Source organism: Antechinus flavipes, chromosome 4, assembly GCF_016432865.1.
Source record: "Antechinus flavipes isolate AdamAnt ecotype Samford, QLD, Australia chromosome 4, AdamAnt_v2, whole genome shotgun sequence".
Taxonomy (NCBI): Eukaryota; Metazoa; Chordata; class Mammalia; order Dasyuromorphia; family Dasyuridae; genus Antechinus; species Antechinus flavipes.
In genome coordinates, this window is record NC_067401.1 from 409,640,380 (window position 1) to 409,660,990 (window position 20,611).

At 33.5% G+C, this 20,611-nt stretch overlaps 1 protein-coding gene across 3 annotated transcripts in view; it reads right to left on the bottom strand.

Annotated features, from left to right (window-relative positions):
- The window catches only part of SWT1 (SWT1 RNA endoribonuclease homolog), a 133,615-nt gene that overhangs the window by 68,279 nt on the left and 44,725 nt on the right, over positions 1-20,611 (bottom strand). For 2 of the 3 annotated variants that reach the window (XM_051998777.1, XM_051998778.1), the window contains exons 13-16: positions 15,182-15,320; positions 8,923-9,068; positions 4,766-4,974; positions 346-477 (exon numbers count right to left, since the gene is read on the bottom strand). In XM_051998777.1, the coding sequence (XP_051854737.1) occupies positions 346-477; positions 4,766-4,974; positions 8,923-9,068; positions 15,182-15,320 (626 nt within the window). The remainder of the gene's footprint in view (positions 1-345; positions 478-4,765; positions 4,975-8,922; positions 9,069-15,181; positions 15,321-20,611) is intronic. The other variant, XR_007953825.1, reaches the window with a different exon arrangement.

Consider the following 20,611-nt stretch of genomic DNA (forward strand, 5'->3'; position numbering starts at 1 on the left):
TAACTTGAATACCATTATGTCCACAGATATATTTCACACCTACCTCATTCTATCTTGTAAATAGCCATGTTGTACATACCTTCTACCATACTCTACTTCCCTCATCCCAGATTAGGCCAGAACAGTGCTTATTTTATTTTATTTTTGTATATAATCAGTCAGTTCATACATGTTCTATGACACATACAAAATGAATCTCTACTCGTTCATTATTTTTCATTGAGTTATTCTACATTAATGACACCTCAAAAAATTTTTTTAATTACATAAATATCAATTCCAAAATGTAATGAAAACTATACAAATGACAGGCTCAATATTAAAAGGAATTTATCAATTTATTACCTCTGAATTCCAGCAAGAACATCTTTCACAGCTGCCATCAATTTCTGAAGATACACAAAGGCCTCTTCAAATGATGCAATCTTTGGTGTGCTCGACGTATTGTTGGAATCCAAACTTTGGAAAACATCCGTGCTAAAAAACAAAATTAAAGATCCAAGTTACACATGTATGTATATTTATTAAAATTTCACTTTATGTTTGCTGCATATATAAAAAAAATTAAGATTTATTCTTCTCACACAGTATCTAAAATGGAAATAAGAGACAACACAATAAAATTTTGGCTTGATGGGCATGCAGGAAAGTAGATGAATAGTCATCCAATCCAAAATAATACTATGCAAATTCTGTTTAATTTTCACAGAGAATCTAAAGCAGATTCAGCAAGAATGAACTTCAGAGATCCCAAAGGCCCCATCTACTCTACATCAAATACAAAAGGAATCCCTCCAGCACCACATACAATAAAAGATCATCTAATCTTTGCCTGCAGATAGAGCAAAAGTTCTTAACTTTGTTATGCCCTGGACTCTTTGGCATTCTGGTAAAGTGTAGGGGCCTCTAATCAGAAAAATGATTTTTAAAGTATAAAATATGTGGTATTACAAAGAAAAGTGATTATATTGACAATTGTCAAAAATCCCTGCAATAAAAGAAACCTACCACTTCACCAGGAAGTCCATTCTACTTTTGGAAAGCTCTATTGTTTGCAAGTTCTTCCCAAGACAAAGCCTAAATTTGCCTCTATGCAACTTCCAACTCTTTACAGCAGGTTCTGCCCCCTGGGGCCAGAGAAATAGAACCTCACTTCCACATGACATCAGAGCCCAAATTTCTTCAATCTCTCTCTGTCATGGACTTGGTGCTCTACCATTTTGATTATCCTATTCTAAACTCTATGAAGTATGTTAATGTCCTTAAACTGAGCTGTCCAGAACCAAACAGAAGAGGTGAAGTCTAAACTTGAAAAAGTACAAAAGGACTCTCACCTCTCCATGATGATGAAATGCCAAGATTGGCAGCCACATCACATATCCGAGTCACATCCAATTTGAAGTTCAATAAAATCTTCAGACTTTTTTCATACAAATTGCCGTCTACCCAGGCCTTCTCCCAACTCCAATCCTATACTTGCCAAGTTGCTTTTTTGGACACAAAAGGGAGAATTTACACCTACCTTTATTGATCTTTATTAGATTCAGATCAATAGATGTTCTATTCTGTCAAGACCTTGTGGGGGATAACCCTCAACTTTATTATCTACTGTATTAACTATTGCTTAAGGTCAACAACAAGGCAAGAGAAAAGCTAATGATTATGCTTATCCTGAAATTAACATACATCTAACTAGGATAACAAACTATGTGTTAGATTTGAAATACCTTGCTCAGACTATAAACGTCCTCTTTGCTAAGTATTAAAAAAGCAAATTGCCACCTGATACAGGTACATATTATGTAGGACTGAGCTAAAAGCTCCTCGGAATAGGAAGATGCATCAGAAAGCAACAGTACTAGATAGAAACTGCTTCAATATTTATCATATAACTAATCAATAACTAAGAAAAGTTAAACTCTACTAAAAACCAACATTTGGGTAAACACAGTAATTGATCAACTGATTTTTTACAAGTGGACTTAGTCCCAATTCTCCTGAATTCCTGTCTCACATTGTCAATTGCCTAATGGGCCTCTTCAGCCAAGAGCAAATTTGCTTATCTCAGACTTGACATATTGAAAACTAAATAAATCATCTTTCCTCACTAAATCTCTCCTGATTTGTTCTATGTTCTATGGTTGGTGCCATGATCCTGCCAGTTACTTAAATTTAAAATTTCAGGATAATCTCTCATTTTTCCTCCTCTCTTATTCATCATCCATTTCCAAGTAATGCAGATTCCATCTTACAATATCACTTGCATCTTTCCAATTATATGGCTACCATTCTACTATAGGATCTCATCATCTCTTGCTTAGTCCATTACAAGTTTTCTAATTATCTTCCTGCCCCTTGCAGCCCCAATTTTCCATGCACCTTTCATATAGTTGCCAAAATAATCTTCCAAAACTAACAGGTCTGATCACTTTACTCTTTCATCAAATATATGGAGATAGATAAATGTGTGTGTGTGTGTGTGTGTGTGTGTGTGTGTGTGTGTGTGTGTGAGAGACATAACTGTATTAGCTCCTTATTATTACAAAGAGAAAATACAAATTCCTGACAATAGCCTAATGTGTCATGGGAGACACCTGACAGTGGCTGCTATAGATCCAATCCAGATCTGCAGAATGTATCTCCTCGTCTAAGAAGATGATACAAGGAGACTGAGAGGCAGTTGCTGTTTTCTGACCTCTCCACTGAGAAGCCGTTGTGTTGTCTGACCTCTCTCCTCTTCCCTCTACCTCCAATTTATTTCATTCCCAGTCTGCAACACCTGTGTCAGCAAAGACTTTTAATTTGCTTTTCTAACCATATTTGACAATTTCAAACACTCTATATTCCGGGAAAACCAAACTGCAATTCAATAATTCATGCCATCTTCCTTCTCCATGCATTTGAATAAACAAAGTTGTCTCTTGTTACTTCAGGGAACAAAAATCCATTCTTTTCTTTGCCATGATTTTTACCCCTACCCTGTCTGTTGAAATCCTACCCATTTTTCAAGGGTAGACGCACCCAAATACAAGTTTCCTCCATTAAGCCTTCCCTGAATGTTCCAGACTGGAAGTGATTTCTTTCTCCTCTGGTTTCAAACCATTTAATGCTGCTCTTAACTTATTCTACTGTGAACTTGTGGGTGTGTGTGTGTGTGTGTGTGTGTGTGTGTGTGAGAGAGAGAGAGAGAGAGAGAGAGAGAGAGAGAGAGAGAGAAGAGAGAGAGAAGAGAGAGAAGAGAAGAGAAGAAGAGAAGAGAAGAGAAGAGAAGAGAAGAGAAGAGAAGAGAAGAGAAGAGAAGAGAAGAGAAGAGAAGAGAAGAGAAGAGAAGAGAAGAGAAGAGAGGAGGAGAGGTAAAGAAGAAGGGATGAAGGAGAAGAGAGAAGCAGGGAGGGATGGGGACAGAGAGGAGGAAAGGGGGGGAGGGAAGAAAGAGGGGGAGAGAGTGGGGAGGAGAGGGAGAGAGGGAAAGAATTATTCACATGAGACTCAGCCACCCAGGATTTATTAAGCTTTTGCTAAACCCTGAAAATACAAAGAAAGGCAAAAGTCAGCACCTACTCTCATGGAGATCACAGTCTAATGGGAAAGACAACATGCAAACAACTATGGATGAACAAGATGGACAGAAGAGAAACTGGAGATAACCAATATAAAGAAAAGGAACTAGGAAATAGTACAGTCTTCTCGCCTAAGGTAGGATTTGATCTGAAATTTGAAGAAGTCAGGAAAACTAGGAGGCAGGGATGAGGAGGAAGAGTATTACAGACATGGGAAACAGATAAGAGAATGTCCAAAGCAGCCCAGAGGCCAGTGTTACTGGGTCTCAGAATATGTGGCAGGGAATCAAGTATAAGACTCAAAAAGTAGAATCATAAAGGTAACAAACAGAACCAATAGAATTAACTTGAAGGGGGAAGGGGGGGAGTAGAATTCATATAAATGTGAAAATAAGTCTTGAAGAACTGCACATGTAGAGAGGGAATGGGGAGAAGGTAGGGAAAAAAATTTGGCACAAGTTTTGCAAGAGTTAATATTGAAAACTATCTTTGTATTTTGAAAATAAAAAGCTTTAATAAAGAAAAAGAAAGGGAGCAAGTGATATACTAGCTAACATTTTAGAAGATTAATTGGACACTGGATACATATGACAGAGGAGGATGGCCTGGAGGGGGTACAGGGCACCAACCACCACACCACTGTGGCAGTCTTTAACATGAGTTTATGAGGGCCTGCCCCAGATGGCCACCATGTCATAAGAAGAGGAGCATATGAAAGAGATAATGCAAAGATAGAAACAGGACTTGGCAACTAAGTGAGTATGGTGCATAAAGAAAAACTGAAGACTGCACCCAGATTGTGAGATGGAGTCAGAGGGAAGATGGTACTCTCTAATAATGAAAAAGTCAGGAAGAGAGGAGAGTTTGGGGGAAAAACAATGAGCTTCATTTTAAATAGGGCGAGCTTAAAATGATCTAGGAGACATTAAGTTTAATATGTCTAACAGGGAGATGGAGTTGTGAGACGAGATCAAACATCACCATAAAGAATATAAATTCTTGGAGAATCATCAACATAAAGAATATAAATTCTTGGAGAAGACAAGCCAGACTTTAAAAATTTATCCTTTATTCTTAACCTCTAGCATTATACATCATAGGAACTTAACATCTGATGAGAAAAGAGAAAAAGAAAGAGAAGATTGAGCAGAGAGAAAGCCCAGAGCCATAAAAACAACTACAAATCATCTCTGCTAATATGGTACCTGTTCGTATATATCGTGGTCCAAACATTCTCTAGGACAGACCAGATTTCTTGATGTCTGTTGGGTTGGGGAACCTCAGTTCTCAACACTGTTGTATTCTCCTGATTATTGGGTTGGAGCAATGCATTCTCCTCCTGGTTTTTACATGCAGCATTCTTTGAAAAAGACTCAATTGACTCTGTAGAATTTGGCTTATGTTTAGAATTGACCTGGGGAAAGAAGAATTGCATAAGATGCAGCTAACTTTGACACTAGCAAGTGTCCAAAATGGAAAGCCAACTTCTTGTGCCCATTCGTGTTACAGTTTCCTGTGAGGTGCTATGTTTTTTACTGTACACAGAATATTCATAGGCAAGTGCCAATATTAAAGTGAACGTGGTCCTTTTCCAACTATAACCTATTTAATCACAAATGATTACTGATTTGTTTAATGAAGCAACAATACTGACAAGCAATTTTTAAAGTTAATATACTGATTTCACTATTAACTTGGGAAAAAAAAAGTAGGTTTTTCTTTGCTTCCAGTTTATAAACTTATAAGACCACAAAATAGCAAAGATTAGTAATTATACTTCTCATAATCTCAGGACAAAAACTAAATCCAAGAGTTGAACTGGCAGAATTAAATCTAGTGACCAAAAAAAAAATCAAGATATAAACAAAAAAGATATCTGTCAAGATATAAACAAAAAATGTTTACTACTATGCAGTGCTATCAGACTAAGGAAACAAAGAATAAGGAAATAAATGAATAGGAGAAAACAGAGGAAGAAAAGAAAATAACACTCATATCTCTAAGAAAATAACCCCTTTCTGCCTCCATACATCACTTAGACCTTTCTATTTCTCCCTAACAAAAAAATTAAATTGTCCATTTTTCTTTATTTTTAAAGTAAACAATGAATCAAAAAACTCAAACTACTATTTGTAGAACTTATTTTCAAAGTACACAGACATAGCATTTGAGGGAGGAAATCATTCCCAATTTATAAATAGGATGTGAACCAATTTTATCTCAAGGATGATTTCATTTTCTTACCTTGATACTATGCCTCTGACTGCCTGGCAGAAGTACTAGCACATGTTGGTAATTCCTGTTACTGAAGGATACTGAAGCTGTTGGATCTCTTGAACTCATGAGTTCCAAGCTGCAGTGGGCTTAGTACATTCACTGAGTGCAGCATCAATAAGATGAACCCTAAGAGCCAACAAACTGCCTAAGAGGGAAAACTCTCTCCTCTGATCTGCCTTGCTCAGAAATGGAAAACCTAGTTTTTAAAAAACAACAGTCACAGGGCTGATAGAGTATAAATAGAATATAGAATTATACCCTACCTGCCTCTTTTCCAGCCCTACACCTAAACCAGAAACTTAGATTAAATGATACCAGTTATATTTTGACTTTTTTCTTCAGAAACAATGAATGCATGAAAAAACATTTATTAAGTGCTTATTATACACAAAGCTGTGATAAGGGCTGAGGATACAATATACTCAAGAAAAGGAAAACTGACAGCTACAAAGTAGGGCAATGGCAGAACCATAGAAGTCACTGGCTCCATTCATTCATCCAAACTGTTCCAAGATGATTCTGTGATCTCGATGTGATAGAGACTCTCCTTTCTGCTAATACAGATTACAAACTCTCCATGCTGTTTCATCTGATAATGATATGTTGATCACATCTTTCTAAAAATCTTCCACCCAACTCACCAGAACATTTCCTGATTCTTTTAGTGTATCAAATACAATAACAGTACAAGTCAAGTTCCATTTTTTATCTGCAATCCTATATAACAGATTTTTTGAGGAAAACAAGTCCTTAATGATATCCTTTATATTATTTTTCATATGTTTATCAACACTCTCAATATGCTACAAGCCTACATGCACTTATATGTTTTTACAGTGTCTTTAAATTACACGGAATTTTGACTCTTTCAAAATCATGATGTCACATGATCTCTAACCATACAATGTCATATAGAAAATACTAGTGTTAAAATAGTCTTCAGGAACAAGCAGTTTGGGATCACTGAAAGCACTGTATAATTTCCCAAATTCCACTCAGTTTAATATTATTCTATTACTTAATTCTAAGAGATACACATTTAATCACATCTTCAGCATTGTGTGTATGAGCATATTCAGAATGAATAAAGGATTATATATGTAAATATGTCAATATATCTATACATAATATGTATTTTGTATCTATTTATATATCTTAATATATAATGTATATAAGTGCATCTGTATACATATATGTGTATTTATATTTCTATATATGCATATATATAAATTCACTGAGTTTGTCTATTATTTTTTTCTTACACACATATAAAAATCATTTTTTAAAGATTTTATAGAGATAAGAATGTCAAGATATAAGTTAGTAACAGATGCTTAAGTCTCTTTTTTTTCTAGTAAAATAAATGTCAGTGATTTTTCTCTTGGAGTGGGGAAAATATTGCCTCTTCAAGAAATTCTGAAAATATCTCTGTGACTTTAAAACACAGCACTCCCAGCACTGATTTTCTCTATAGGTATTTGGTCAATTCCAGTTACTCTTTCTGACTTCCTCTTTATATATAACACTGATACTTCCTTTGAAGCTACAGAATTCAAATATGGCTAAAATCAGATGAGCAGATCATCATTAGAAACCTGTAAGATCCACTTTCAATATTATCTGTTCTCCTTCCAATTTCACATGCAAGTGATCTTGAGATCTTACGGTTCGACTAGATCCATGGCCAAATTGTCTGTAGGCTTTTGAGTTTACATTCTCAGATGCTAAACGCATTGTTGTTCAGTTATTGTAACCGAACTTCAAAAACATCTCTCTCTCTTGACTTCTGAATTCAATGAACTATTTATCTGTCTGAAAAGATTTTAATAGATTGTACTGTCATATCATTTCTTCTCTCATTTTCTTTCAAATGAAGCAACTCTACAAAATTGCATCAAAAAGAGACTGAACCTTTGTTCTACATATTTGGAAATGAATGTCAGTCAAATCTAACATTCAAACAAAATTATTTATACTAGAGGAATATTAAAAGTGCCAAAAACAAAAAAGTAAATGTTGGACGGCAGCCAGATGCCAAAATGCGTTTCTAAAAATGAAAATAAAATGTTAATAACTAGCTCCAATTCACAGACGCACAGGCTACTTCAGCTAATCAAATTCTATTTTATGAAACAGATAGAATCCCTGTTCTTAACTTTCCTAATAATGATATGAATGAGAATGAAGTATTCTAAAAACAATATATAAACAAAAATCAAACAATAATTTCTTCTAATCTTGGTTCTGCTCTTCATTACAAAAGGCTACAAAAAAGTCTTTTTTTCCAAAAATTTATTTCACACCAGCAATATGATGTCAAATAGAGACCAATTAAAAATTAAAAACAAAGCAAAACAAAACACCATTTTCTAAATCATTATAGAATATACTTTATCTCCTCCAAGAATATAAAAAAGATATGTTGGTCCATAATCTCCTTCTTTACCAACTATGATTGTTTATCATCAATACTTCCTTCTTTAGCGTGGAAGTAATAAATGAATGAATGAATGAATGAATGATTAGAAAACTTAACTGGCCATGAAAAATCAAGCAAAAAAAAACTAGTCAAGGCTTATGAAAGAAAAAAATCATATAGAAGAAAGGCTACATCAATTTGCATTTGCTATGTCTCACTTGTGATACATGAACTACTAGCATGTGAACTACACATTTTAAAAACATCAAATTTTTTTTTACAGTTTTTTAGGTTTGGAATCAGAAAGGCAAGAATTTAAATTCTAACTAGAGAATTAAACTGATAGTGAGTTTCTTGCATAGGAAAAATAACAAAATGATAAATAATCAGAGGGGTCTTCTCCCCAAAAATGAATTGAAGTGTATTCTTAAGAAATATAAAACTCTTCTTTCCTGAAAGGATAAAATATATAATACAACTAAAACCCAGAGTAGCTTGCCTATTCAGTTTTTAATTCAACCAATACTTCATGAGTACCTTTAAGGCTAAAGAACAAGTCAGAATAACAACAAATATTTCATTTATTATTTACCAACTAAAAGTACTTAGCTAGGCATTAAGAATTTATTGACACTTGTTTTAGAAAGCATTCCAAAACCATCTTACCTCTGAGAGTGTTTGAAGTAATTGATTCACCTGAGCAAAGGCCTGTGGCAGAACCCCATCATAGTTTGACCTCGTACTAAAAGCATGTATCAAATGTTTGGAATCCTGAAGCAGGAATTTAGTTGTTGTGAAATCCACTGTCTTTGCTGATGTCAAGAAAATTTAAAAACAAATAATCATACACATTATAAATCTATGATACAGAGAAACTCAGGAAACTAATTAATATTGTTTTTTAAAAAAACAGATATGCATTCATTAAATGTATACTTGATTCCAAAAATGAGCAAAGAATTACCAAAGTTAATCATTTTGGAACTATGTTTTAATAAAGTATACTTTTATGTAATTGGGAAATTCTTAAGATAAAGACCCTATTATCTATGCAAGCCATCATTCTCTCTCTTTCCACTTTTTCTCAGGCAAACTCCTGGGGAAAATTGTCTTTTCTTAAAAGTGTCTTCACATAGGCTTTATCCTGGGCTCCTTCTCATCTCCAAAGGATTCAATTATGAACATTTAAACTTAAGAAGATAAATGCTAAAGATAAGTTCTCTTTTGAAAAAACAAGATTTTTAAAACTATTTATAGCCATATGAAAATATGCTCCAAATCATTATTAATCAGAGAAATGCAAATTAAGACAACTCTGAGATACCACTAAACACCTGTCAGATTGGCTAGAATGACAGGGAAAGATATTGCGGAATGTTGGAAGGGATGTGGGAAAACAGGGACACTGATACATTGTTGATGGAATTGTAAACACATCCAGCCATTCTGGAGAGCAATTTGGAACTATGCTCAAAAAGTTATCAAACTGTGCATACCCTTTGATCCAGCAGTGTTTCTACTGGGCTTATACCCCAAAGAGATACTAAAGAAGGGAAAGGGACCTGTATGTGCCAAAATGTTTGTGGCAGCCCTGTTTGTAGTGGCTAGAAACTGGAAAATGAATGGATGTCCATCAATTGGAGAATGGTTGAGTAAATTGTGGTATATGAATGTTATGGAATATTATTTCTTACAGAAATGACCAGCAGGATGAATAGAGAGAGGACTGGCAAGACTTACATGAACTGATGCTAAGTGAAATGAGCAGAACCAGGAGATCATTATATACCTCAACGACGATACTGTTTGAGGATGTATTCTGATGGAAGTGGATCTCTTCGATAAAGAGAGCTAATTCAGTTTCAATTGATCAAGGATGGACAGAAGCAGCTACACCCAAAGAAAGAACACTGGGAAATGAATATAAACTGCTTGAATTTCTATTTTTCTTCTCGGGTTATTTATATCTTCTGAATCCAATTCTCCCTGTGCAACAAGAGAACTGTTCGGTTCTGCACACATATATTGTATCTAGAATATACTGTAACCCATTTAACATATAAAGGACTGCTTGCCATCTGGGGGAGGGGAAAAATCGGAACATAAGTGAGTGCAAGGGATAATGTTGTAAAAAATTACCCTGGCATGGGTTCTGTCAATAAAAAATTATTTAAAAAAAAAAAAAGAAAGAAAGAAAGAAAGAAAAAACAAGATTTTTACAACCCCTTTAGGGTTTTGCTATATTTTTTTTTAACATCACAATCATTTCTAGATGTTTTTACTTTTCTCTCCACTCTTTTCCCATCATCACTACCTCCTGTTCTAAAAATGAACTCTCCCTTTTAACAAAAATAGCTAAGCAAAAAACAACTGAAAGAGCAATCACATCTGAGATTGAACATTCTACCTTCAATTTCTCTAAGAATGTTATTTGTTTTTCAGTAAGCAAGTTTAGAGTTCAATTTTTTTAGTGATCTTTTTATTGTTGTTGAAATTATTGTTCTACGAATCCAACCATTCTGGAGAGCAATCTGGAATTATGCCCAAAAAATTATCAAATTGTGCATACCCTTTGATCCAGCAGTGTTTCTATTGGGCTTATATCCCAAAGAAATATTAAAGAAGGGAAAGGGACCTGTATGTGCCAAAATGTTTGTAGCAGCCCTGTTTGTAGTGGCTAGAAACTGGAAAATGAATGGATGCCCATCAATTGGAGAATGGCTGGGTAAATTATGGTATATGAATGTTATGGAATATTATTGTTCTGTAAGAAATGACCAGCAGGATGAATACAGAGAGGACTGGCGAGACTTCCATGAACTGATGCTAAGTGAAATGAGCAGAACCAGGAGATCATTATACTCTTCGACAACGATATTGTATGAGGACATATTTTGATGGAAGTGGATTTCTTTGACAAAGAGACCTGAGTTTCAATTGATAAATGACGGACAAAAGCAGCTACACCCAAAGAAAGAACACTGGGAAACGAATGTGAACTATCTGCATTTTTGTTTTTCTTCCCGGGTTATTTATACCTTCTGAATCCAATTCTCCCTATGCAACAAGAGAACTATTCGGTTCTGCAAACATATATTGTATCTAGGATATACTGCAACATATCCAACATATAAAGGACTGCTTGCCATCTAGGGGAGGGGGTGGAGGGAGGGAGGGAAAAAAAAAATTGGAACAGAAACGAGTGTCAATATAAAGTAATTATTAAATAAAAATTAAAAAAAAAAAAAAAGAAATTATTGTTCTAAGCTTTGATTTCTACTTCCTTTGTAGGATAGTAGGTGATAAAATCATTGTTTCATGCTTGATTTTGTAAAATCCTTTAAAGTTTTATACTTACATTTTAACTGTTAATTAATAATGTATCCTAAAAATAATTCAAGTTGTAAAGTATCATACTGTCTAGAGATGTCTGTTATCCAAATTATATTTACGATAAAAATGAAACAAAAATCAAATAACCTGTACTATGTTAAGAGTAATAAAGAGAAAAGGGGCATAGGAAGAGAATCTCAGGGAGTCTTGACATACATGAGAGAAGATTAAAATAAAATTCAAGGGGAAAAATCATAAATTTAACTATTATAATTTCAAGTATGAATGGATTAAATTCCTCAACAAAATGAAACAAGTAAAATAAATACTTTGCTACAAGCAATAAATATATTTTAAAAAGAAGCCACTGAGTCAAAACAGAGAACCAAAATTCATTAAACAAAAAATGATTCCAAAAATATCAAGAACTGTATTATTATTTCAGACAAAGCAGTAATGAAAATTCACAATGTCAAGAAGGATAAATCCATAAAAGAAATGCTAAATGAATGCCAATAAGACCAAAAAAGATACAGAATTGTTGGAGGAAAAGTTCCTGTTTTTGAGGAAGAGCTAGATAAATCTAGCAGGGGAAAAAAAAAAACAAAACCACATAACTGAATAGAATGTTGAAAACTGAAATTAGAACTTAATCTTAGTAACATCTTAGTGACATCTTAGTAAGAACTTACTATTCAGCTTCATACAGTAAGTACCTTTGCAAAAAATGAATGTTAATGAACAAAGAAAAATATAAACATGTAAAAACCTGAAATAAATACAACTTTTACAGACCATAAATTAAGAAAACAATTCAGGAAAGAGAAAGAATAGAACATACCATACTAAAATTTTAGTAAATTAGCAATGAAAACAGCAAAATAACAATGAAACTAACTGAGGCAATTAAAACTCTTTACTAAAGTAGTTGGCATGCAAAAGAAATGCATAAAAATCGTCGTCACACTTCTGGTACAGGACTATCAAAAACAAAAAGGAAATGGTGGAAAGAAAATTCCATTCAAAATTAGCTACAACATGCAAAAAGCATAATATCAACCCAAATTTTGCAATTTGATGCTATAAACACTCATAAAGCATATGGGTGTTAAGCTACTAAGACATACTCAGATTAAAACATACTCAGATAAATGATTAGTTATCTCCCCAAACTCAACATTCCACATCCTTGCCTAGAGAAATCTGTACAAACCAACAATCCCAATGCCTAGAATATACAATTTTAAAACCTTTACCTCTCAGAATCTTTATCTTTTTTTCAAAGTGTCACCTATTCTGTGAAACTCTACATCTCACCATCTTTTTAATCTTTTTCTCTTCAGTACAATTATCCCTTCCACATCCCAAGTTTCCCTATCATGGCTGTTATCATGGGCTAGCATAAGAAATTAATTGGGACTTTGGGGGAGTTCTATGAAAACTGCAGAAGACAAAAGAAGGCCAGCAGATGACAACAAAAAAGTCTGGAGATTAAGAAATGCACAAAATATATGCAGAGTATTACATAATATCAACCCAAATTTTGCAATTTGATGCTATAAATACTCAATAAAAATAAAAGAAAACTTTCAGACTTCTTCTCTTGTATGCAGGGAGGGCCAAAAATTTTGATGTGGATTTTCCAGATCACTGAGGTGTCATACCCCCAAATCCCCAAGATATGGAAGGGATGACTGTATTTTCTATTTATACCTATTATTTGACCAGGTACATTTAAGTTTTCCACTCCCACCCTGAATGGAACATAAGCCCCTTCAAGAAAGATAATGTTTTATTTTCATTTTGGAACCCCACAACCTAACATATTGCCTTCTATATACCAAGTGTTTAATAATTGTTGATTCAATCTAGACAGGGTAAATTTGCATTCCCAAATATTGGTCTATACAATAAATTATTAGCTATTGTGCAAAGAAAGCATTTGTGTTAGGTGCTAGGAGTGGAGGTGAGGAGTATATTCGTAGTATAAAAGGGGGGAATAAAACATATAGATTTACTACAATTCAAAAATTATAAAAGAAAAGAAATTCTATACCTCTTTTTGGAACAATGAACGAAGATTTCATGGATAAAGTAGTATTTAACCTGGCTTTTAAAAATTAGGATTTTAAAAAGCTGAGATGGAGGAGGGTGGACATATTAAGTGAAAAGAAAAGAGAATCCAGGCAGAAGGAATAGCATGAGTAAAAGCACAAAAGTAAAGTAGTGTAATATGTACATAGGTGGACACAGACAATCTAGTTTGGATATAGCATTGATTAGATGGGGGAAGATAAGACTAGATATTGTATAAGGTCCTGGCTACGAGGCTGCAAAACATAACTTTTATTCAAAAAGAAATTGACAACCATTAAAGGACTTTGAACAGAAGAGTGGTGTGATCAGATCTGCTAGAATTAAAGGATTAATCTGGCAGAATTATGAAGAATGAAATGGAGCTGAAAAACTGGAGATGGGAGATAGGACACTAATAAGATAGTCCAAATGAATGGTAATCAGGGCCTATATTAAAACTGTTGACAGAGAAAATAGAAAGGAGAGAGATGTAAACAGATATTGGAGCAGTAGTATAGTTGACAAGATTTAATAAGTAAAAAGATGTAGAAAATAAAAGTGAAAAAAAAAACTTAACATGAAATCTAAAATATGGATGATGCCTGAATTACAAAGAGAAGATCTTGATGAAAAGATTCTACCTTCAGTTTTAGACATTAGAACTTTAAAGTGTCAATGGGACCTCTAGGGACCTTTGTTTTAGCCCCACAGGCAACAGGAGATACTTAAGAGAAAGATCAGAGCCAACCATTAAGGACAGCAATTTGGAACTATGCCCAAAGGGCTATAAAACTGTGTTTAACCTTTGACTCAGCCACCTCATTACTGCATCTGTATCCCAAAAAAGATCACAAAAAAGGGAAAAAAACCCACATATGCAAAAATGTTTGTAGCAGCCTAGAAAGAATTGGAAACTGAATGGATGCCCATCAGTTAGTAATGGCTGAATAAGTTACAATATGTGAATGTAATGAAATACTGTTATTTTCTAAGAAATAATGAGCAGGATGATTTTAGAAAAGCCTAGAAAAACTTAAATGAACTGATGCTGAGTGAAGTGAGTAGAACCAAGTGAACATTGTATACAGTAAACAAGAAGATTCATGTGCCGATCAACTCTGATAGATTTTGGATTTTCTCAACAATGCAGTGATACAAGGAAATTCCAATAGACTTGGGATGGAAAATGCCATTCATATCAGAGAGGGAACTATGAAGAATAAATTTCATCTCGGTTTTTTCTTCTCTGACTCGATTTTTCTTATAGAACATTAACGAATATGGAAATATGTTTAAAAGGAAAAATAAAAAAAAGGTCAGGGGTAGATATGCCAAATATATACTAAATATAAAGCCATGTCTATCAAAGTGACATGAAATCATGAAAGCAAGAAAAAAAGAGGACCAGGGATAAGACATCTACTAACTCTTCAAAACCTTTGAAAAAAAATTCAATTTAAATCAAACATTTTAAGAAAACAAGAGTATAGCATAGAAAAAATCAAAGATTCCTTACCTTTACAAAGACTTTCATATAGGCTCTCAATTGTCATAAGCAAGTCTTTCTCCATAACTAAACCAAAAACAGCTAACCAGTGTTTTTTAAAACACTGTAATAAATCTGCAAGTGTCCAAGGAGGCTTGAAATACACCATCTGTAGTTAAAAAAAAAAAAAAAATCAACATATATTCAAAGTAAATTTAATATTCACTCCAAGTGCCACCTCCTAAAGAAGTTCTTTTCTGGTTTCCACCCTCATTCCCAACCCTTAGCTAATAGTTTCCCTTGTATAGCTACCTGCAGTCTATTCTATGTATCTAGCGATCTAGGCATTTGTCATTTCAGCCATTAAAATATACGCTCCTTAATTAAGGATAGGAATATCCTTTTGTTTTTTCTTTGCATCACCAATATCTAGCATTGTGCTGTGCACATAAAGTGCTTAATAACTGCTTATGGAATAATTATTAAACATCAAAATTTTAAAAGCATGTCATTATGAACAGTCTCTTCAACATCATTTTAGTTGTCAGTACTAATCTACATCTCATCTGTTAACTCAGTGAAAACAACTTTGAAAATTTCATCATCATTGAAAAAACTAGTCTTCATGTAGACCAAAATTGTTGAATACCTGTTTACTATAACAGATGCTTTCCTTTAATAATTTATGTTTACAAATCACCAGTAAGTAAAAGCTTTCCCTATGTCTACTGTCTGACAACTGACTTACTGAAATCCATTTTTAGAAACCTTTTCTCTCATACTGGGTTTGACACTTAATCTATCATATATAACAAACTAACCACCACAGTTGTGAAAATTGGGAAAACAGTGAGTTTTTAAAATATCATTTATACAACCTTACAATAACAGTAAAGCATTAAATATTTCTCATTATCACAAGGAATAAGAATAGCAGAAAAGGGCAGAGGGTACTAAGAACTAAAGTTTTTAGATCATAAACATTAATAGAACTTTGTACTCTAACTGCAAAATCTATATCCAATGACTAAGGAATTATATTCTTTAGAAGAATTAATACTGAAATTCTCATCATGAATGAAATGAGAAAAAAAAAATACTACAGTCAAGTGAAGAATGCCTCAGGTTAACTTTGAAAAGACAAACAAAAGAATTGGTAAAGTTGTTTTCATCATGAATTCAAACAACAAGAAATATAATTTCAAGTGACACTTTGTCATCTTGTCTTTTAATTCACTTAAGCATAAGCACCAAAGTCACACAATACATGAAGCTTAGATGCCAACATCTGGTACAATAAATAAAGTAGAAAAACTAAGACTTTGACAAGATCTTCTAAATCCAGTCAACATGTACTTGGAAATACTTTGACTTGTTTAGTTAGGCATAGTGAAGGATGGAATGTTGGAAAAATATGATTCAGGTTTAGGAAATGGAAGAAACCTAAGGCTTATAGTCTATTTGGAAGCCTTAGGGCTATATATCATTAACATTTTCCTCAAAAAGGAAAGCAAAAGGTAACAGGCATGACAAGCAATAAACTATCACTGAATTTTAACAAATAGAAAATGACAAATTGATTTTGAGTCATATCAGAATCAACTGTATATAATTATATTATCAACTAGATGGAACAAAGCTCAAATTAACACCAAATCAGAAGATTAAAAAAAAAAACCCTGCACAAAAATAGCAGCCTTCAAAGGGACCTATTGAAACAAATCACTGAAAAAGCTTAGTGCCTAGTGCTAGACTTAAGAGTCAAAAGAACTGAGTGCAGATCCTGCCTCAAATACTTACTAGCTGTGTGACTCAAGGCAAATGATTTTATCTCTCTCAGTCTCTGTTTCTTTATCTGTAAAATGAGGATAATAAGAGCACCTATTTCACAGGATTGTAATAATGTGATAATATCCTTAACCTATTATATAAATGTTATTATTATATTGAAAAATTCCAAATGAAAAAAAAGTATAGATATTGCCCTTGAGTATAATTATTTCTTGCAAAAGTTCAACTGGCATAAAACATCTGTCACAATGGGAAAACAAAAAAGATCTAGAAATTATCATAGACAGAAAACATTCAAAATCCTTATCAAACAGAAAGGATATTGGTCAAGAATAATCACAGCCTAACAAAAAACAAGGACTTCAACGGCCATCTAATCCAACAAAATATATATCTTCAAAAATAATTTCACCTATAGCATTCCTGTAGTCATTTAGCCACTGCTTAAAAATCTCCAAAAAAAGAAAATGCAGAAGATATTTCAGAACACTTGTCTCTACACTAAGAACAGAACCCCAAAAGGATGTGATAAATCATGAGATGGGAAGGATAGGCTTCCATTCCAACTCTTCTGAAGTAACTAGTCATGGGTGCTGTCTCCAATACCACCACATTGGCCATTCCCTTCCTATGGTTCCCCATTCTAACGCTTCCTTCCCTCTGCTACAAAAACTTTCATCTCTGGTCCTCTGAGTCATGCTCTCAGGTAAGCAATAACCGAATGGCTATACAAACATGCAAAGAAAGCACCATTAGAAAAAATCCTACTTTTCCCAACATATCCACCACTGCCCCTAACCAATTCAAGATTTTGGCAGGTATCCCTTTGCTATCCTCAAAGGCAGCTCACAAACCCAGGATAATAAATACAAAAAGAATCTCATTCCTCTTCCTTCCCATCTACAAATCTCCTACCCCAAACCTCTATTTTTTGTTTTGGGTAGCTCAGAGTGTCATAGGATAAATAAGAATCAAGCTGTCTTGTAGATTTTATTAAATAACCTTTCCATAAAACCCACCCATCTTTCCCTTTTTCTATTTTTGCCAGGGGGAACACTATCTTTTTAGTCACACATGTTCACTATCTCAAGGTCATCTTCAACTCCTCATTTTTCCTCAACCCACATCTCTAATCAGTTGCCAAAATCTCGATATTTCCTCCTCCATTTCTCATACAACCATCATCCTACTTTAGGCCATCATCATCTTTCACTTGAAATATTCAAACAACCTCCTACTTGTTCTATCTCAAATCTTGTCCTATATCAATTCATTGAAGTTGCCATAAAGTACAGGTGTAATCATATTGCTCTTCTACTGCAGTTATAAGTCCCAGTAGCTCCCTAGAATCTCTACTCTATGATCAAATTGACTCTAGGATCAAATACCATTTTATCTTTACCTCAAACTTTTTACATTTCTATGTTTAATGTCAATAATGTAAATGCCAATTAATATAGTTAACACTTTCTATATAACTCATAAATGAGTGTATATGTATACATATATGTATACGTGTATGTATATACATACATATATGTATATATACACATATGTGTGTATACATATATGTGTGTGTGTGTGTGTATGTATATATACACACACACACATACGTATTAAAGATAAGTGAGTAACAAAGTCTGGAGACCAATGGTTTACAATTTAGATTCAATTATGTAACAATACATAGGAGAATGAAGATTATCAACAGCATTTTTTCTCTCTAAACATTAAAAAGAATGAGAAACCAAAATAAGCTAGAGAAAGCTTAGTCTGAGACTCACTTCTAAGAAGAATCAAAAGTTTCCTATACAACATAACTCAAGGATAATAAAATACTAAAAGACTGCCACCTATTACTATGTTCAAAAAGGTATATAAAAAACATGTGTAATTACTAACCTATATACCTACTTTTTTCAAGATGAACTTAATTATCAAAAGTAGCTTTAATAAAAATATAAAGAGGTAAACTTTCATAAACTGCATTCTGTATCTGATCACAATTCACAGACACATAATTGACAAAAAGGTACAAAAGACTTTAAAAATTCACTTGTTTATAGATTAACTTTTAAAAACCAAAGACCCACAATAGATTTAACTTTAAAGACTGCCAACATAAAGTTTCTCATGCATTATTTTAGATTCAAAAATTTAATTCAATTTGATAAACATTTATTAAGCACTTACAGCACTGCATTAGGCACTAAGAATACAAAGAAAAAAACAGAATGTTCCTACCCTTAAGGAACTTAAATGTCAATATAAGGACATAGAGCTAATACAAATATTCACAAAGTAATTTCAAGAGGAGAAAACCCTATCAACTTAGAAAGATTAGAATTGATCTAAGAACTGATCCCTGAACTAGGCTTTGAAGGAAACTCAGGATTTTAAGAGAGTGCATATTAAATGCTGATGGACCACATACAAAAGAATTGAAAGGCAGGAGTTAAAATGTTGAGCATGAGGAACAGTTAGCTAGACAAATTTGCCTACAGAGTACATAAAGAGGTCTAACATGAAATAAAACTAAAAAGATAAGTGGGACCCATATCACAGAACATATTCTGTCCTACAAAGCATTTTATATTTTAACCTGGAGATAATAGAAAACTACTGAAGATTTTTAAGAAGAGGAGTGACCTGATCAAGTTTTAGAAATATCAATTAGGCAACTACACAGAAGATATATTGGAAAAAGGAGAACTGAAGCACAAAAAAAAATTAAAAAGTTATTTTAACAGTCCCAGGCAAAATATAATGAGGACTTTGTTACCAGCTATGTGAAAAGATAGAAGGGGGCATACGTGATGGATGCTATGAAAGTAGATAACTTGGCTACTGATTAGGTATCAGAAATAAGAGGGAAAAGCCAAGGTTGCCAACCTTGAAAGGACAGTGATAGCCCCAGAATAATAAAGAACTTTAGAAGAGACAATTTTGAAAGAATGTATAGCCAAGTTCTATTCTGAAAATATTAAAATGAATATGTATTGGACATCAAGGTGGGAAAGTCTTAATGATCCTGATTATGTAGGACAGGGGTTCATTGAGAAAGATCAGGGATAGATACAGAGATTTGGGAGTCATCTTCATAGAGATGGAATTGAACACTTGAGATAACCCAGTGAATGGAATGTAGAGAGAAAACTACCAGAGATTTTTCAAAAGAGGAAGGACTTAATTCAAGTTTCAGAAATATCAATTTGGCAACTATGTAGAATATGTATTGAAGGAAGAGCTGAAGTAAAAAGAAAAATTAGAAAGTTATTGTAACAGTACAGACAAAAAGGGATGGGACTATATCACAGAGACACGAAAAAACGAGAAAAGAACATATTTGTACGAGAATATTTATACCAGCTCTTGTTATAGTGTCTAAGAATTGAAAATCGACAGGATGTTTATCAATTGGGAAATAGCTGAACAAGTTTGTGACATGATTAGAATGGAGCATTATTGTCCTATTTTAAAAAATGATTTGAATTTCAGAAAAACCTGTAAAAACTTACATAAACTGATATAGAATGAAATGAGCAAACCAGGAAAACATTTACACGGTAATAGTAAATTTGTGTATTGAACTATGGCTGACTTAGCTCTTCTCAGCAATACAATGATCCAAGACAATTTCTTAAAGAACACAAGAGGAAAAAAACTTAT